This window comes from Hyperolius riggenbachi, chromosome 6 (genome assembly GCF_040937935.1).
Source record: "Hyperolius riggenbachi isolate aHypRig1 chromosome 6, aHypRig1.pri, whole genome shotgun sequence".
NCBI lineage: Eukaryota > Metazoa > Chordata > Amphibia > Anura > Hyperoliidae > Hyperolius > Hyperolius riggenbachi.
In genome coordinates, this window is record NC_090651.1 from 235,807,891 (window position 1) to 235,825,586 (window position 17,696).

Sequence of the window (17,696 nt, forward strand, 5' to 3'; positions counted from 1 at the left end):
CAATGTTGTTGTTTTTTTTTTATTATTTCTTGTTATTATAGTTATGTAGAAATGTATGGATTAGCCATTAATTTTAACGCTGTTGGTAATCGTGGGACTTCCATCCAGCAGACCTCAATAACCAGCATCTGAACGAACTGCCTGAAACCGCAAGCAGATTTCTGCACCAAGGAAAATGTTTCCTCACTTCCTCTCCGAGAACTTAATGTCTAAAATGTGAACCTGGTGGTCCTGGGGACAGGAAGTGATGGAAAACAATAACAAATTGACAGAATTTCTAGCTCCTTATCACTATAGAAAAAAAGGTTACATTAGCTGCTGTCTTTGTTCCATGTTGTAGAAACATAACAGATTTTGGCCAGGATATGTAGTGGGGCCAATTCTCCAACATGAGACAGCGGTCTGTACACATACACCTCTACACCAGCATTGCTACGTTAACACCTGCTTGTCTAACACCTTCCCTGGCCTGTCCCTGCTCTTTGAACATACCATGGATGAGCATGGCAGGATCATTCCTTATCTGTCACTATTATGTACTCAACAAGCCTGATCAGTGCTACCTGCAATATGATTCTCTCCTATATGTGCTGAGATCACTAAACACCAGACCTAGCATGCAGATAACATCACAGGCACACCAGAAAAAAGGCACCTGGAAAAAAGGGTGCAGGGGTTTGCCGCTAGCAGAATATTGCTAAGATTAGTAATCTATTACAGAATTCTGATATTTTACTATGGCTAAACCTGACCCTACTCGCACACAGAACCCTCCCTCTACCAATACCTAACCCTAAGACCCCCGCTGCTGGTTCCTAAACCCCCCAGTGGTACCTAACTCTAAGATGCACCCAGTGGTGCCCAACCTTAATACCCCCCAGGTGGTACATAACCATAAACCTTTCCTCCCCCCTCTGCCAGAAAGCCGCGATGCAATGCCGCTATTTGAATGTCCGCTAGAGCAGGTGCCCGAGACTCTATTGAGTGCCAATATTTGCAATAATTGCTGCTAATCGGCGCCTGCAGGTGGAGGAATTTACCTTGCTTGCCGTATTTTGTGACCATTATAAAAGCCACGATTCGCGGCAAAGATGGTACATTTCAGCATCCGGAGGCACACGATAGTGGCCGCCATTGTGCCCCAAATTTCCTTTGCAGCTAATTGCTGCTTTTATATTAGGCACATACGGCGGCATTGTTTTTTCCAAAAGGGCTCCTGGGCCCTTTTTTCCTGCTTTGCATCACAGATATGTGAGTAATCCTGCCATACATAGCCAAGTACAGCAGTTGGGGGTTTGCAGAGGATGAGGGAAAGGCCAGGGGAAGTTGTGAAGAGTAGTAGGCAGGCCCACAGCAAAGCTGATGCATGGTGGTCTACATTTAAAACCTGCTGTTAATGGAAAGCTGTTCATAGACATCTAGGGAGTTCTCTCCTATAGGACAAATCAATAAAAGGTCATAACTGCATTAATGAACAGGAAATTTTGTGGCTGATCTGGCATATTCGTCTGCAAGCATATGCACATGTATCTATTTAATAGTGTGCAACCAGCTTCCTCCTGCCTTCTAGATAGCCAGTAACTACTCTACAGGGACATGCTGCATCTGTGCCTGGACAGCCTAAAGTCATCCTTTCATAAATGTAACGTAAGAGCAATCCTCCAGATACCAGCTGCTATTTTGTCACTGCAGCAATTGAAAGCTTTGGATGTCTGTGGGAAATAGGTTCTCATTTCCTAGAGGTTTAATAGGAGGTCCACTATTTGGAAATTGTTAGTGACTCCGTCTTTATAGGTCTCAGGGGAAAGAATCCTGTTTGGTAGAGATTTTCCGCTCAATGTTGTCTATTAGTAGAGCAATGCTATCTGACGTATCGTCCCTAGGCAGCTGCTGAGTAAGTTGAAGGAGTTTCCTTCCACATTCATGTGCCTGTAAGAAGAAAGGGAAACACTTACATCACAAGACATAACTAATTAGAAGCCCCTATGTGATAATGGGATTTCACTACTGTAACTATTGTTGTACTAGGCTATGGGCTGAGTATTTCATGATGTCTCATTTGTAACCAAAAAATAAATGATCATCTTTCCAGGGCTGAAACTACAAATCATGGGCATCCCCAGCAAAACTTTGATAACTGGGCCCCCTTCTCCATCTATCTGTTTTGGTGATCAAGAACTAGTGGTATATTTGCCTGGGGTTATACGACAAAACATGGCCACCCTTTATAGAAGTGCAGTCAGCGTATTTTCCTCCATGCATAACTAGTGTGCCCACAACATCTCCCGCTATGGAGGGCAGCTCTTGTATTGGGGGAAGGGGCAGAGGGAAGGTAAGAATCTGGGGATCCTCACACCTCAGGGCCCCCAGCGACTGCAGGAGCTGCTACCCCAGTAGTTATGTATCCTGCTCATATTGCTTCAAAACATGGTCCACCAAATGTGGTCATTCATTTTTTGCTGCCTATTTTAAAAACATAGTTTTGAGTGGTTTTGACCTTGTTTATAAGTGAAAATTGAAGTGCAATAAGCAGGCCCGGATTTACCTCACAGGAGCCTATAGGCACAGATCTCCTGGCACCCTAGACTTCCCATGAGCTTACAAACCTCCACTGAAACGCACACGCAAGTGTGCTGATTGGCCCAGCTGTTACTTCTCCCTCACTTCCCTTGCCCGTCATGGGTAGCTACAGGTGCCCCTTATTATTAGGTAGCTAGAGGAACCCTCAGTATTAAGTTGCATAGGGAAGAAGGGAAATAAGGCACTTGAGGAGCAGAGGAAGCTTGCTTTCTCTCATCAGGCACCTATAGGCACGTGCCTACAGTGCCTTATAGTTAATCCAGCCCTGGCAATAAGGCTTGTAAAGGAGTTACCGTATATACTCGCAAGCAAGCCGAATTTTTGACCCCCAAAAAGGGGGTCAAAAGTTGGGGGGTCGGCTTGCTTGCGAGTCACCTGTGGTCCGCGCCCCCCGCTCCACCCCCCTGCGGCCGCCGCTATTACCTGAACCGGCGCCGCATCTTCTATTAATCCCCTCTCCGCTCGTAAAAGTAATTCACAGCAGCGCGCCCCACGGCGGCTGCTGTGATGATGAAGCAGGAAGCTATGGAGAGAGAGCGGCTTCCTGTAGCTATGGGAACCGCTCTCTCTCTCTATGGTTTCCTGCCTCGTCATCACAGCACGGGCGCGCTGCTGTGAATTACTTTTACGACTACGAGCGGAGAGGGGAATAATAGAAGATGCGGCGCCGGTGGCTCAGGTAATAGCGGCGGCCGCAGGGGGGGGGGGGGGGGGGGAGGAGGGGGCACTACTGGGCACTGTACTAGCTATACTGGGGCACTATACTGGGCGCTATACTGGGCACTACCTATACTAGGCACTATACTAGCTATACTGGGGCACTATACTAGCTATACTGGGCACTATACTAGCTATACTGGGGCACTATACTAGCTATACTGGGGCACTTTACTAGCTATACTGGGGCACTATACTAGCTATACTGGGGAACTATACTAGCTATACTGGGGCACTATACTAGCTATACTGGGGCACTATACTAGCTATACTGGGGCACTATACTAGCTATACTGGGGCACTATACTAGCTATACTGGGGCACTATACTAGCTATACTGGGCACTTTACTAGCTATACTGGGCACTATTCTAGCTATACTGGGCACTATTCTAGCTATACTGGGCACTTTACTAGCTATACTGGGCGCTATACTGGGCACTACCTACCTATACTGGACACTATACTAGCTATACTGGGGCACTATACTGGGCACTACTTACCTATACTGGGCACTATACTAGCTATACTGGGTGCTATACTGGGCACTACCTACCTATACTGGGCACTATACTAGCTATACTGGGCACTACCTACCTATACTGGACACTATACTAGCTATACTGGGCACTACCTACCTATACTGGACACTATACTAGCTATACTGGGCACTACCTACCTATACCTACCTATGCTTAGCTAAGCTTCAGGAGTGGATGAATAATAATTGGCTAAAACTTAATGCTGACAAAACTGAGGTTCTTGTTATCGAGGGCCAGGGCTCAACAGCAAAGCAGCCCAAGTCTCAACCAACACCGCTAAGGATAGGGAGCTCAGACCTGAACAACTCAGACTGTGTGCGCAGCCTGGGAGTACTGAGTGATGGGAAATTAAGCTTCAGGAATCAAATCTCAGCTGTTGTGAAACATTCCTTCTTTCACCTAAGGAATAAACACCTAATTCCTTCAGAGGATCTTCCAACCCTAGTTCATGCCTTCGTCACATCAAGGTTAGACTACTGCAACGTCCTCTACACAGGCCTGCATAAGAAAGACTTACGCCGCCTGCAATTAGTACAGAATGCCGCCGCAAGGCTGTTAACGAGCCAACCCCGCCATTGCCACATAACACCAACCCTGAGCTCACTCCACTGGCTATCGATAAAATGGAGAATTCTGTTTAAGATTGGCTTACTGACATTCAAATCCTTGCACAATCTGGGCCCTGGATACCTGAAGGACTTGTTGCAACTACACCCCCCACAATCTTAGATCAAAAAGACGTAACACCTTGGTCACCCCCAGAGTCCACCTCAAAACCTTTGGAGACAGAGCCTTTTGTCATGCTGCCCCTACACTTTGGAACTCCCTGACACACCCAATCAGGACAGCTCCATCCCTGGAAGCATTTAAGTCTAAACTGAAAACCTACCTCTTCAGTTTGGCATTCATGAACATCTGACTATCTCCTCTGTAACACAACCCAGCCTGCAACCCTGTATTAATCTGAGACACAGCTATGCGCTTTGAGTCCTATGGGAGAAAAGCGCTTTACAAATGTTATTGTATTGTATTGTATACTGGGCACTATACTAGCTATACTGAGCACTATACTAGCTATACTGGATACTTTACTAGCTATACTAGGGCACTACCTACCCATACTGGGCACTATACTAGCTATACTGGGACACACTGGGGGGATCATGCGGCCAGCATTTCCTACCCCCGGCTTATATGAGGGTCAATCATTTTTTCCTGTTTTTTAGGTAAAAGTTGGGGGGTCGGCTTATATGCGAGTCGGCTTGCTCGCGAGTATATACGGGTAGTTTGCAGTGTTCAGTGGAGTAACATGTGTTTCCTTTTCCTGGGGCACAACCATTGTTTCTATTCCTGATTGGATAAGAGGAGGTTTGAATCTACACCATTGTGTAGCATAGAGATTCAGGCTATGTTCTCCTCACATGGCTCTGTCTTCTCTCCCTGGGAACAATGTGAGTATACTGGGCAAAACACCGACTTCTCCCACAGAGACTTCCATTACCTTTATAAAACGGGCTGCTTCAGGAGAGATTTATCAAACAAAAGGCTTATACACAGATTTATGGGTAGAAGGTAATCTGTAGACAAGTAAATGACAGCCACTGGAAAGGGGAGTACATACCGCCTTATAATCCATGCTGAGGTAGTGCAGCATAGTCAGCGCATGCAGCACCTTGCTCATCTTGGCTGGCTCTTTCTTTGGTGCTTGTTCTCTGATATCACAGATAGCGCTGAGGATCTGCAGAGCTTCTGCCTCCTGGTTTTCATCTGCAGCACAGAAGATGACAAATTTGCTGAAGGCCTAGGTTGTACACACCACGCAAACTCAAGAGGGGTAGGTAGGCACTCAGTACAATGCAGATGAAAATTATTACGCTGAATATAGTGCAGGAGACCTCAGCAGCAGCTACGTGCTCAAGATGCGGATAGTTGAAACATGATAACCATTTGTACAAAGGAGAGAATAGAGAGGCGTCTGGCACTGTAGCTTTAATTTCAACACAGCAAGTGTACAGTGATGTGGCAGTGAACAATGCAGAGTGTAAAGTTCAAATGATGCCAAAACTGGTACTTATCGTGCTTCTGCTGGAGGTGGGGAGGCAACTGTGGGCGCCAGAGGGTGCACGGCCTTACAGCCGTTTCACATTGGGGTGAGCCTTGCTTCTTCGGAGGCTATTCGTGCACGAATAGCCTCCGAAGAAGCAAGGCTCACCCCAATGTGAAACGGCTGTAAGGCCGTGCACCCTCTGGCGCCCACAGTTGCCTCCCCACCTCCAGCAGAAGCACGATAAGTACCAGTTTTGGCATCATTTGAACTTTACACTCTGCATTGTTCACTGCCACATCACTGTACACTTGCTGTGTTGAAATTAAAGCTACAGTGCCAGACGCCTCTCTATTCTCTCCTTTGTACAGTTGTACACACCACATAAGCCATCTAAAGGTAATTACTAGTGTGTTGCATCTGAACCCAAATACTCAAACAAGGAGAAAAGTGTATAGTCACCTAAAGGGACTGTAAATGATTGCTAATTCAGCAGCTCAGCTCAACACACAGACATGAAGCTATAATTGTCTCAGATAGATTTAAATATAAATACAATCTCATTTATACATCCATATAATAAAAATAATGAAGCAACACATTAGATATGCTAAACCAGTAAGAAATATATTCTTGAAATAGTGGGGAGCCATAGGGAGCTAACCACCCAGGGGCATTTACTATGTACAGTCAGTCACAAGTGGTCAGTAAGTTCTGGAAGAAATGATCAATTCACAATGACCAGAGGGTAAAGTACACACAAAGCACAATACAACCCCCCAAAATAATCTCTGCTAACCATTTATACTTCTTGTTCTGCTCCAGCTGCTGGAATCTGATTTAATATTGAGTTCCAGGATGGTTTAGCACCCAGTCAATTTCAAGGATCTATCAATCATTTATGTTAAAGTGGGATAAAACTCTGACATAACATTCAATAAAAAAAATGTGTTTTCCTACATGTCATTACCCATTCAGTTACCTTATTTGCGTCTGTGCGCTAGTGATATTGCCGTTTACAAATTACAAGTTCCCAAAGTACAGTTTTTCTGCTCTGAAAGCTGCCATTGGATTTTATTCATAGCTGCTGTATTTATATATTAAAATCTATCTAGTGATCATTTCTCTGCTCTCTCTGCTTCTCAGCTCAGTACAGTTCCGTTTTAGCACATGCTGCTAGCTGTATACTAATTGTAGCAACAGAGGAATGTAAACAAAAGATAATGTTATCACCTGTTCGGATGTGTCCAGAAGCTCAAGGAGGTTTTAACTGAAGAACAAAGTGCTCTGTTTAACTGTTTGAATGCTGTTCTGCTACATTTTCTTTTGTGGTAGTAGATTGTATGTTGTATGTAGATTGTATGTTGTAAATAATCTTTTAGAACAAAGAGCAAATGCTGAGTTTAATACCATGTTAAAGTGGTTCTGCGATAAACTTTTACTCATTGGATAATTGTGTCCCTTTCCTATAGTTTATAGGGCATTCCTCAAGCCAAATACTTTTTTAAAATACTTTAATTCCCTATAAACTAAACAAGCCTCGCCCACAGCTTTTCAAAGTGCCAAGGCATTTTCAGACAATAGCAAGGGCTTACAGGAGCTCAGTATGGGCAGGAGGAGGGGGAGGTGTTACTAGACATTGATTTCAAAGGCAGAGGGGAGGAGGGAGAAGGAGAGGGGACTGAATTTACACACAAGAAAGCTGATAGCATCTCCAGCCATTAGCCTGTGACAATATGACAAAAAGAACATGGCTGCCCTCATTGTATCACAGGGATAAATAATCATACACTTTTTAAACTTTTGCAGCTAGATTTGCTGTGTAAACTATCTAAACTTTAGATAAGATATATAGACAAGTTACTTGTTATAGCTAAACCACTCCTCCCTTGAGAAAGCTGGCCGCTTGCCAGCGAAACATGTCGGGTCTCCCGGCGTGGCGTTTTTGAGAGCTGCCATTCTTCCTCTCCCTCTTCCCACTGCCGAGCCGCTTCCTACCAACAGAGCAGCAGAGCCTTGCCTTCCATATTTGATACAACAAACGATCTTGCATGATCCTGTATGATCCACCGATCCATGGACTATTACATCTGTGGGGTAACTGGATAGCCCCCTCAACTGGACGGTAGCCACGTTTGGCTGGACATCAGGCCACATCACCACTCTGGCTGGGTAAACTATGGATGCATCCTTTGTGAATGTTTGATGCCATGCATGCTTTTGAAACCAGGCTTGGCATATGAGTCTCTGGCAAGCGTCTCAGTCAGTTGCAACGATAATCCCCATTGTCTGCTTATGCATGTGCCTCTGCTTGACTAACAACTTGAACTAAGAAAGTTCACACATGTGCACATGTCAGCTGCATTATCTTTGAGTGCTCCTGTATGGGACTGTCTGGCATTTTGAAGGCGTTTTGGTCTCTATGTTTTTCTATTTACAGCGGCTGGATATGCTTTGCATGCTCACTTAGGTCTCCATTTTTTGCATGGCTCATTTTGTTATATCTGTTGGTTACACCTGACATGTATTTGTGCATAGATCTATAGCAAGGTGACATTACCCAGCCAATATATCGTATATGGAATTCTTAATTTTAGAGCTGATAGATCCTACCAAGACGCGGTAGCTAGGTATGCTGTAGGCGAGTATCTCAGGCAGGCGGGTTTTTGGGGGGTATAGGTTAGAGGGCGCATCCAGGTAACTTCTTTTGTATGTATTTTTTGATATATGTGTTTGTAATATGTATAGGTATATCATTTTTTAAAATAAAAAATTCGTTTTGATAATTTTATAACAAAAACCAGTGTGGTCGTCTGTCTCAATTTCCCTCATTTCCTATCCTAAAGTTTTTTGTACTTGTTATAGTTAGTTTTTCATCTTGGATCCGCTTTAACTAACAGTGTATTGCCACCTGCTGTACAGGCTCTGATGCATGGAACTTTACTGACACATTTTCACCTTATCTTTTCTGCTACTCATCCACATAATGTATTTTCAGCACCCAGCAAGCCTTATTACCTAAGCCTTCTTGATTGGTGTCATCAAACCATACTGGGCCACTTCTCAGTGAGGATTTTATCTGAACATCAACCAGCGAGCTCAGGTGACTATGCCATATGTCTGCAACCTGAAACATAAACAATCCAGAATGAGCCTAAAGGTGCCCACTAATGATACAATCGTGATTGTACAATCTTACCACTAGGAATGGCCCGAACTGTTCGCCGGCAGACATTTCCTGGCAAACACATGGTGTGTTCAACATGCCCCCCCCCCCCCCCCCCCGCCCATACATCATCATGGTGCCAAAATTTGACCCCTCCTCCCAGAGTTTTGGTTTATATTCCAGTATACATGATAATTATTTTCTTTAGAGGCTGGAAATGTTGTACACACACTACTCTATACACTCTCAGCATTCTGCTGTTTTACCCCAACTCCTTCATCCATAGCTGTTAAATAAGAGTGTTAATGGAATGCCCTTTAGCTTTATCTCTGACTGCATTTACGGTACATAATCTGCTTGTGAAAAGATCTGACCTTGTCCTCACTCCCCTTCATCACCAACAAACACCCACATACATGAATACAGACAGATTTTAGGGGTAAGTTATAATACTACACATATGAAAGCCAGTGGAGAGCTGGAAGACAATAGGGGACACATTCTTCTGGGTCTACACAAAGCTGACATACCTCGGAGTACAGAGAATCAGCAATGTCCATCTTATTCTGCCGAAAAAAGACATTGGCCATATGGAAGTATCCCCCTGACGTGCTGATATCGCTGGGTCCAGAGACTGTGCTTGCATAGTAAATCTGACATGGTGGAAATACGGTACATATATTCATGGTGATGCAATGGTAAGCAAGGCAAAGTAGTGTGCAAAGTGAAAAATGTATAGCAAATGACAGCTCCTATATGCAAGTACAGCATGGATTGATACATTGAACATAACCCAGTAGTTTTGTAGTTATGTAATAAAGTAAAAGAAAAGGATCTGCAACTCAGGACAGAACACACTATGCTGGGAGATGGAGACACAGGGAGCTATGGAGAGGCCAACTTGGAACACTGTCTGAATCCCAGCGATGGGCAGTAGCTGACTGAGCACCTTCATAAGAAGAAAGCGTGCATAGACCTGGGATGAAGAGACGAGAAAGCTGCACCAGCTTGCTGAAATGGTGCTTTTATTCCATCATAAATACGGTTCACAAGCATACAGCTGTTCAGGACCTTCAGTCACCCACTTGCCTGGGCCTCTTGGATTTGCACCTGTTATCCTTGTGAACTGTTTTATGATGGAATAAAAGCACTGCCTCAGCAGGCTGGTGCAGTTTCCTCGTGTCTTCATCCCAGAGTTTTGTAGTTATGCCTCTGAACAGGCCAGTAGCTTTCACAGTATTGTCCCTGCAGGCTTTTCTTTGCAATGTCTATGTGCTATTCTACAGATAGCAGGCTGGCCATAAGTGTCTGCTGGCATACCATACAATAAAGCATCTTATCTGTGGCTAGTTTTAAGGTTTCACTGTAGCTAGAGCAAAATTACTAATGTAAGCACAAGCCCCATGCAGTAATTCTATGCCTGCATTTAGATTCAGTGTTATGCAGGTTCTGAACACTGTCAGCATAGTCAAGTATTATCCAATGGCAATTTCCATACAAAGCCATCTTTCAGCACAGTCACTGAAGCTTGACTTTGTTGTAGTGGTCGCCTCTGCTCCACTCTATCCACATCTCTCCACACCCACCTTCCCTCCGCTGTGCGAACATGCAGACTGGCACAATCGATATACAGAGGCGCCAAAAGAGTAAAAATTCATAAAATGGTTAAAATATTTTGGTGGCGGTGGTGGACCATCCACTCAAAAAAGGACTTGAAACTGTCGCTTGAAGTACAAACAGTTTATTCATATACTCCACGGTTTATTCATATACTCGTGGAGTATATGAATAAACTGTTTGTACTTCAAGCGACAGTTTCAAGTCCTTTTTTGAGTGGATGGTCCACCACCGCCACCAAAATATTTTAACCATTTTATGAATTTTTACTCTTTTGGCGCCTCTGTATATCGATTGTGTCAAGATTCTCCACCCTTGGTGGAAGGGTGACCAAACCCTTTTCTTCTTCAGAGAGCGACATCTTAATCCTGAGTGGGGACAGGTCTAATCTCCCCACCTGCCTATACAGTGGTTGCCTGAGCGGTAACCCTTGTTTGTGAGTATAATACTTACCTACCACTTTCTTCCCCCGTATAATCCATTACATACTACACTATATTGGGCTCTCGGTTTTCTTCTTCTATTCCATGCAGACTGGCAAGTGGGAAAGTGTGTAGGCTAAAAATGAGGGAAAAGAGACAGAGCTGGCCACTACAAAGAGGTCAAGCACTGACACCTGTGCTGACAGGGTTGTGTGTAGCTTGACACTGGAGGAATTGTTCTAGTGAGGATTATGCTAGTGAGGATCAGAACATGGATGACGCTGTAAATACAGTCTAGTGCTTTATGGGGCTGTGCTTAATTTATTAACTTTGTCTCAACTGAAGGGTCACTTTAAGCCTGGTACACACCATGCAATTTCCTATCAGATAGATGGGTCAATAGATAATTTCCAACAGATCCGATCGGATTTCCATACATTTTTCTGATTGATTTTCTGATCACTTCTATGCAAATAGATCAGAAAAACGATCAGAAATCAGATCGGACCTGTCGGAAATTATCTATTCTATACTGTGTTGGATTGCCAGTCACCTAAGTGTTGTCGGTCACAGAGAAGAGTAGCTGCTTCTACAGACATAACATTTTCACCCAGTCTGATATAAAGCTGTCAGCTTGTGTGAGAAATATATCTGTACACAGCTTTATCTCAATGTTGGAAATTCATGGCTTGATTAGCGTGCACTCGCCTCTGAAGATGTACACACATTGATTGGAGGATTGTTGGAGGTATTTATAGATACCACAATGTGCTGCTCTGTGACAGTATCATCACCTTGGTGAAGCATTACAGATCATGTTCAGCACTGTATAGGCCTCAATTCACTAAGCTTTATCAAACACTTTATCAAACGCTTGATAATTTACCTCATGAGTAAAATCTAATTTTGAATTCACTAAGTTGTTATAGATTTATTGAACTTTATATCAATAAAACATTCGATAAATCTATAACACCTTAGTGAATTCAAAATAAAATTTTACTCATGAGGTAAATTATCAAATCGATAAAGTGTTTGATAAAGCTTATTGAATTCAGGCCATTATTGTCTCTATCTAAAATAGTTCAGCATGATTCAGCTATATACATATCATACTTATGATATCACTAAAGGAAAATATGTAATATGGAAGAAAACCTGTAGGGCCTGAGCACACTTGTGAGTTTTTGTGATGATTTCAGCAACGTGTATCAGTATATGACATTGAAGTGTTGCTGGAATTGCATAGAAACATGCATGTGGGCTCAGCCCCGTAATGTTCTGATCTATAGACTCATACACACAGGGTCCTTCAGGCGACGATTTGGGGCTGAGGCTGTGCAGGTGTATTGCTAGCCTGCAGACTAAGAACATGTTCTGTTGCTATGGAGGAGGGCCTACTGCACAGTGCACCATGGAGCAGTACAGAGTGGGTGAAGAAAGTAACATAACAATGGCCTTGGCCCTGATCTCAGGCCGAGACATTTTGCCAAGCCTAGCTTCCCAGCACATTGAAGGGGATGTGAGTCTGCTGTATGCATCCTAGGTTGATGGCAGAGGTGGCCCCAACTGGCTATCTTGGCCAAGAATCATCTAGCATGTGTACAAGGCTGTAGGATAATGAGGAAAGATCACTGTGAGGTGTTAAATGCCATGCCTACTGAAGCATGAACACATGGCTGAAATCAGCCACTGACCTTACTTAAATGACTGTTTTGACCTCTGCCACATTTTAATAATTTACCTTAAATGACTTCTATAAACCTTGACGTGCTGGTGTGACTTTCCCAGCGATCTCTCTTCCTGGCTGACATGACGCGGTTACTCAGACAAGTTAATATGTGTGATGGAGAATTTAGTTATATGATTGTGTATCTACTGAACCAACATTTCAGGCTGTTTGCCTTACAGTATATGTTTTGGCAGTGAGACTGCACACTCTTTCCTCAGATTTGGGTTGATTTATTTCACAAATATCATGTGGAGGCAGATCTGTTACTCTTGCCTTGGTCCATACCTTGACATGCCACTACAGGATATGTGGCCACAGTGAACTTGTGTCATCCTCTTAGCATACTTCGATGTAAGACTGATCTTTATGGAGACCACATCAGGCATTATAGAATGTGCACTAGCATTTGAATTTTTTTCCTTCAGGCGGTGTTTTCCCCAGAATTTTTTTCTAGCTGGGTGGCATGTAAAAATAGCCAGGTGGGACACGATGGGGGAAGGCAGTGCTGCTTACAGCATAGGGGAAGGATAAGGAGGCAAGCCCATGACAGCCGGGTGCTACCCAAAATTAGCCGGGTGCTTCCAAAGGGGAGAACACTGGTTCGGGCACCATCCCTAGATGGCTTCAGGCCAGACGGCTCAGATTCTGGGGGTTTTGTAACCTGTTTTGTGAGGTGAGGGTATCAGCCCAATTTTGAGTGTTTAGATGAATCACTATTACTCTAGCTAAGAGTTGTACATTATAGTGTGCCATGAGTATATGTGTTTGCATCTGCATAAAATGCAGTATGTATTTGGGAAAGAGTTGAATGAGTTCTTTGTCAATCCTACCCTGACCCAGGACTTACCTGTCCCAACTCTTTTCAGATATGCACTCTTCCCTGAACTGGAATAGCCCCATGATCCTTGCAGTCTTTCACATTCTGCCTGCCTTTTCTGCATACTGATCTACTTGTGTCCCTTGAAACTTGCAGTCTGAATTGCAATGTAAAAAGCAGCAACATCCTCCCCCTACATAGTCTGCTACTAACTTCCTCAACTCAGCTGCTTCAGTATTGAAGCCTCATTTCCTATAAAAAGGTAACATTTGAGCATGCCGATTACTGAGCTATTAGATGGATTTAAATAAATACAAGCACCATCATAACTTTTCTGGTAGGCTTTACTGAAGATAAGGCATCAGTCTGACTTACATCATTAGATAGGTGGCGGAGTGATTCCTCAAACTCCCCCTTGGTAGAGTACAGGAGGCCCAGGTTTCGGTGCAGTTTCGAACGGATGAGGTTGCTGCAGTCTAATGTTTTTAGTACAGTCCAGTATGCATGTGACAGGTACTCTTCAGCTTGTGTCAGATTCCCCAGACCTATAATACAGGATAAGGCAGTAAGGAAGATAATTGGAGCATACGTGCTCCTTGCTGATTGGCTGAGGGCAGTTCAGTGGACACGATGCTCAGAAGGGAATAGAAGATAAATCACCTCACCCCTCTACAGAAGCTGCTGAAATCCGATCTATGTTCTGCTCAGGTGTTTACAAAGCAAACTAGATATGACAGTACAATTCTACATACACCATTTCAGGCAGAGGAGTAAGGGAAGAAACAACATCAGGATTGGCTTCAGTCAGAATCAGTAAAGATGGAAAATGCCTGGAACAGTTTTCTCTTTATTTACTATATACTGTGAAATTAACTGACATGAAAATGAGGACAGTACAATACATATGTTACGTAAGTAGAACAAGTATTTATCTACTAAAGTATGTGGGTTTTTTTTTCCTGCGACAGTATGGCTGACCCTCGTTCTTTAAAACAATTAGAGAACAATCTAAAAGGAAAACAAACAAATAAATAAAACAAAAAAAAAGAGAAAGAAAGGGAAAAAAGAAAAGAGCTGAAGCGCAGAACCCACAGAAGTTTGATTTAATCATCATCCTCTATATGTCTCCTGGTGGACTCGTCTAAATACCTGACAGCTCTCCCATGTGTAGGCATTATCCAAGTGCCAAGAACGGCTTTACCTTTGTCTGACTCCACAATATAGAACATGTAGTATGCATAGTCGCTCTCTCTCAGTGTCAAACACTTCTCTTTTGGTTACATGGGAATGCAGGGGAAAAAGTAATCAGGACAGCCACCGTCCCCCATATTATTATTACAGTATATTGAACATATTATGCAGGGGTGGCCTTCACTTACCAATGTTGGCTTCAGCCAGGATAAGGTACACTGGCACCAGTTCCACTGATGTCAGTCCGTATACATCTATAGTGAAGGTGAGAGCGTGTGTAGCTGCTGGGATAACTTCTACATGCCGCCCTTCATACAGCAACCTCTGGGCTTCCTTACTGGTCACATCAATCAACTGTCTCTGTAAGAGTCACATGATTTCCTCAATTTACTGTGTGTTAACCTGATGAATTCTCTCTGTTACTCTTTCCCCTTCACTATTGGTTACACATAACCCTACATCTCTACATTTTTCTGCCCTCTGATAAACTCAGGGTTTGATTTAATAAGGCCAGAGAATCATGTAGCTCACAAGTGATCCAGCAAACATGGGCTGGATTTTTGAAATCACAAGCTATTATGTGGCAAAAGTTTGGCCACACCTGGGCCATATCAGAACATAGTAAAGATTTCTGAAATGTTACTAAATTAGAGGTTAAGTAACTGCAGTCACTGAAAACCAATGTTCTTTAATTTTATAAATCCAAACTACCGTATTAAGGGTGCTGTGTGCTAATATAATAGCACAAACGCCAGTTCACTAGCTTGATTCTAATATTACCCAAGTAATGAAAGCAGACTTTTGCCTCCTTATAGCAGATATTCTGTAAAAGATCCAGACCATGTTTTGCTGGGTGACTGATGTCCACAACCACAAAGTGGCATCAGTAAAGTTATGTTAAGGGATTACAGGTTTCTTGATCTCTCTCCCCGTTTGCTCTTCTTGTTACATTGTAAAATTGGATTATGCTAGATCCAATTATATTATGAGGACAGCCCACCTTTTGATGTCAGGAATGCAGTGACGACATGAAGGTGTCACACACAGACTTTGTAGGTATACAGTGGCTTGCAAAAGTATTCGGCCCCCTTGAAGTTTTCCACATTTTCTCATATTGCTGCCACAAACATAGATCAATTTTATTGGAATTCCACGTGAAAGACCAATACAAAGTGTTGTTCATGTGAGAAGTGGAATGAAAATCATACATCATTCCAAACATTTTTTACAAATAAATTACTGCAAGGTGGTGTGTGCGTAATTATTCAGCCCCCTTTGGTCTGAGTGCAGTCAGTTGCCCATAGACATTGCCTGATGAGGGCTAATGACTAAATAGAGTGCACCTGTGTGTAATCTTTTGTCAATACAAATACAGCTGCTCTGTGACGGCCTCAGAGGTGGTCAAAGAGAATATTGGGAGCAACAACACCATAAAGTCCAAAGAAGACACCAGACAGGTCAGGGATAAAGTTATTGAGAAATGTAAAGCAGGCTTAGGCTACAAAAAGATTTCCAAAGCCTTGAACATCCCACAGAGCCCTGTTTAAGCGATCATTCAGAAATGGAAGGAGTATGGCACAACTGTAAACCGACCAAGACAAGGCCGTCCACCTAAACTCATAGGCCGAACAAGGAGAGCACTAATCAGAAATGCAGACAAGAGGCCCATGGTGACTCTGGACGAGCTGCAGAGATCTACAGCTCAGGTAGGGGAATCTGTCCATCGGACAACTATTAGTCATACACTGCACAAAGTTGGCCTTTATGGAAGAGTGGCAAGAAGAAAGCCATTGTTAACAGAAAAGCATAAGAAGTCCTGTTTGCAGTTTGCCACAAGCAATATGGGGGAACACAGCAACCATGTGGAAGAAGGTGCTCTGGTCAGATGAGACCAAAATGGAACTTTTTGGCCAAAATGCAAAACGCTATGTGTGGCACAAAACTAACACTGCACATCACTCTGAACACACCATTACCACTGTCAAATATGGTGGTGGCAGCATCATGCTCGGGGGGGGGGGGGGGGGGGGGCTTCTCTTTAGCAGGGATAGGGAAGCTGGGTCAGAGTTGATGGGAAGATGGAGCCAAATACAGGGCAATCTTGGAAGAAAAGCAGGACAATGATCCTAAACATACAGCCAGGGCAAAAATGGAATGGTTTAAAACAGAACATATCCATGTGTTAGAATGGCCAAGTCAAAGTCCAGATCTAAAGCCAATCGAAAATCTGTGGCAAGATCTGAAAACTGCTGTTCACAAACGCTGTCCATCTAATCTGATTGAGCTGGAGCTGTTTTGCAAAGAAGAATGTGCAAGGATTTCAGTCTCTAGATGTGCAAAGCTGGTAGAGACATACCCTAAAAGACTGGCAGCTGTAATTGCAGGAAAATTTGGTTCTAGAAAGTATTGACTCAGGGGGCTGCATAATTACGCAAACCCCACTTTGCAGTTATTTATTTGTAAAAAATGTTTGGAATCATGTATGATTTTTGTTCCACTTCTCACGTGTACACCACTTTGTATTGGTCTTTCACGTGGAATTCCAATAAAATTGATTCATGTTTGTGGCAGTAATGTGACAAAATGTGGAAAACTTCAAGGGGGGTGAATACTTTTGCAAGCCACTGTATAAGGTGGGATGTCTGCAAGTTGCCAATATTGCAGCCCTGGCTGTCATTGTGAACTATTCATGGACTGCTGTGGTTGAAGTGTGAGTGGGTGATTGGATCCTTTTTTACAACCCAATGTGGTGACTCTGGGGCAGCCAACAGTGTGAGAAGGGGATGTCGGCTGGGCAGGTTAGTGAGGCTAATTGGCACACTACTGTGGCACAATCCATGTGAACCAAAGGACTTCCAGATGTGTCAAA

At 43.4% G+C, this 17,696-nt stretch overlaps 1 protein-coding gene across 1 annotated transcript in view; it reads right to left on the bottom strand.

The window, feature by feature from the left end:
- ZMYND12 (zinc finger MYND-type containing 12) overlaps positions 1 to 17,696 on the bottom strand; it is a 25,460-nt gene continuing 7,764 nt past the window's right edge. The window contains exons 3-8 of the mRNA XM_068240546.1: positions 15,016 to 15,187; positions 14,012 to 14,181; positions 9,579 to 9,701; positions 8,901 to 9,009; positions 5,460 to 5,605; positions 1 to 1,929 (exon numbers count right to left, since the gene is read on the bottom strand). Coding sequence (XP_068096647.1) covers positions 1,798 to 1,929; positions 5,460 to 5,605; positions 8,901 to 9,009; positions 9,579 to 9,701; positions 14,012 to 14,181; positions 15,016 to 15,187 — 852 coding nt within the window. The 3' untranslated portion in view covers positions 1 to 1,797. The remainder of the gene's footprint in view (positions 1,930 to 5,459; positions 5,606 to 8,900; positions 9,010 to 9,578; positions 9,702 to 14,011; positions 14,182 to 15,015; positions 15,188 to 17,696) is intronic.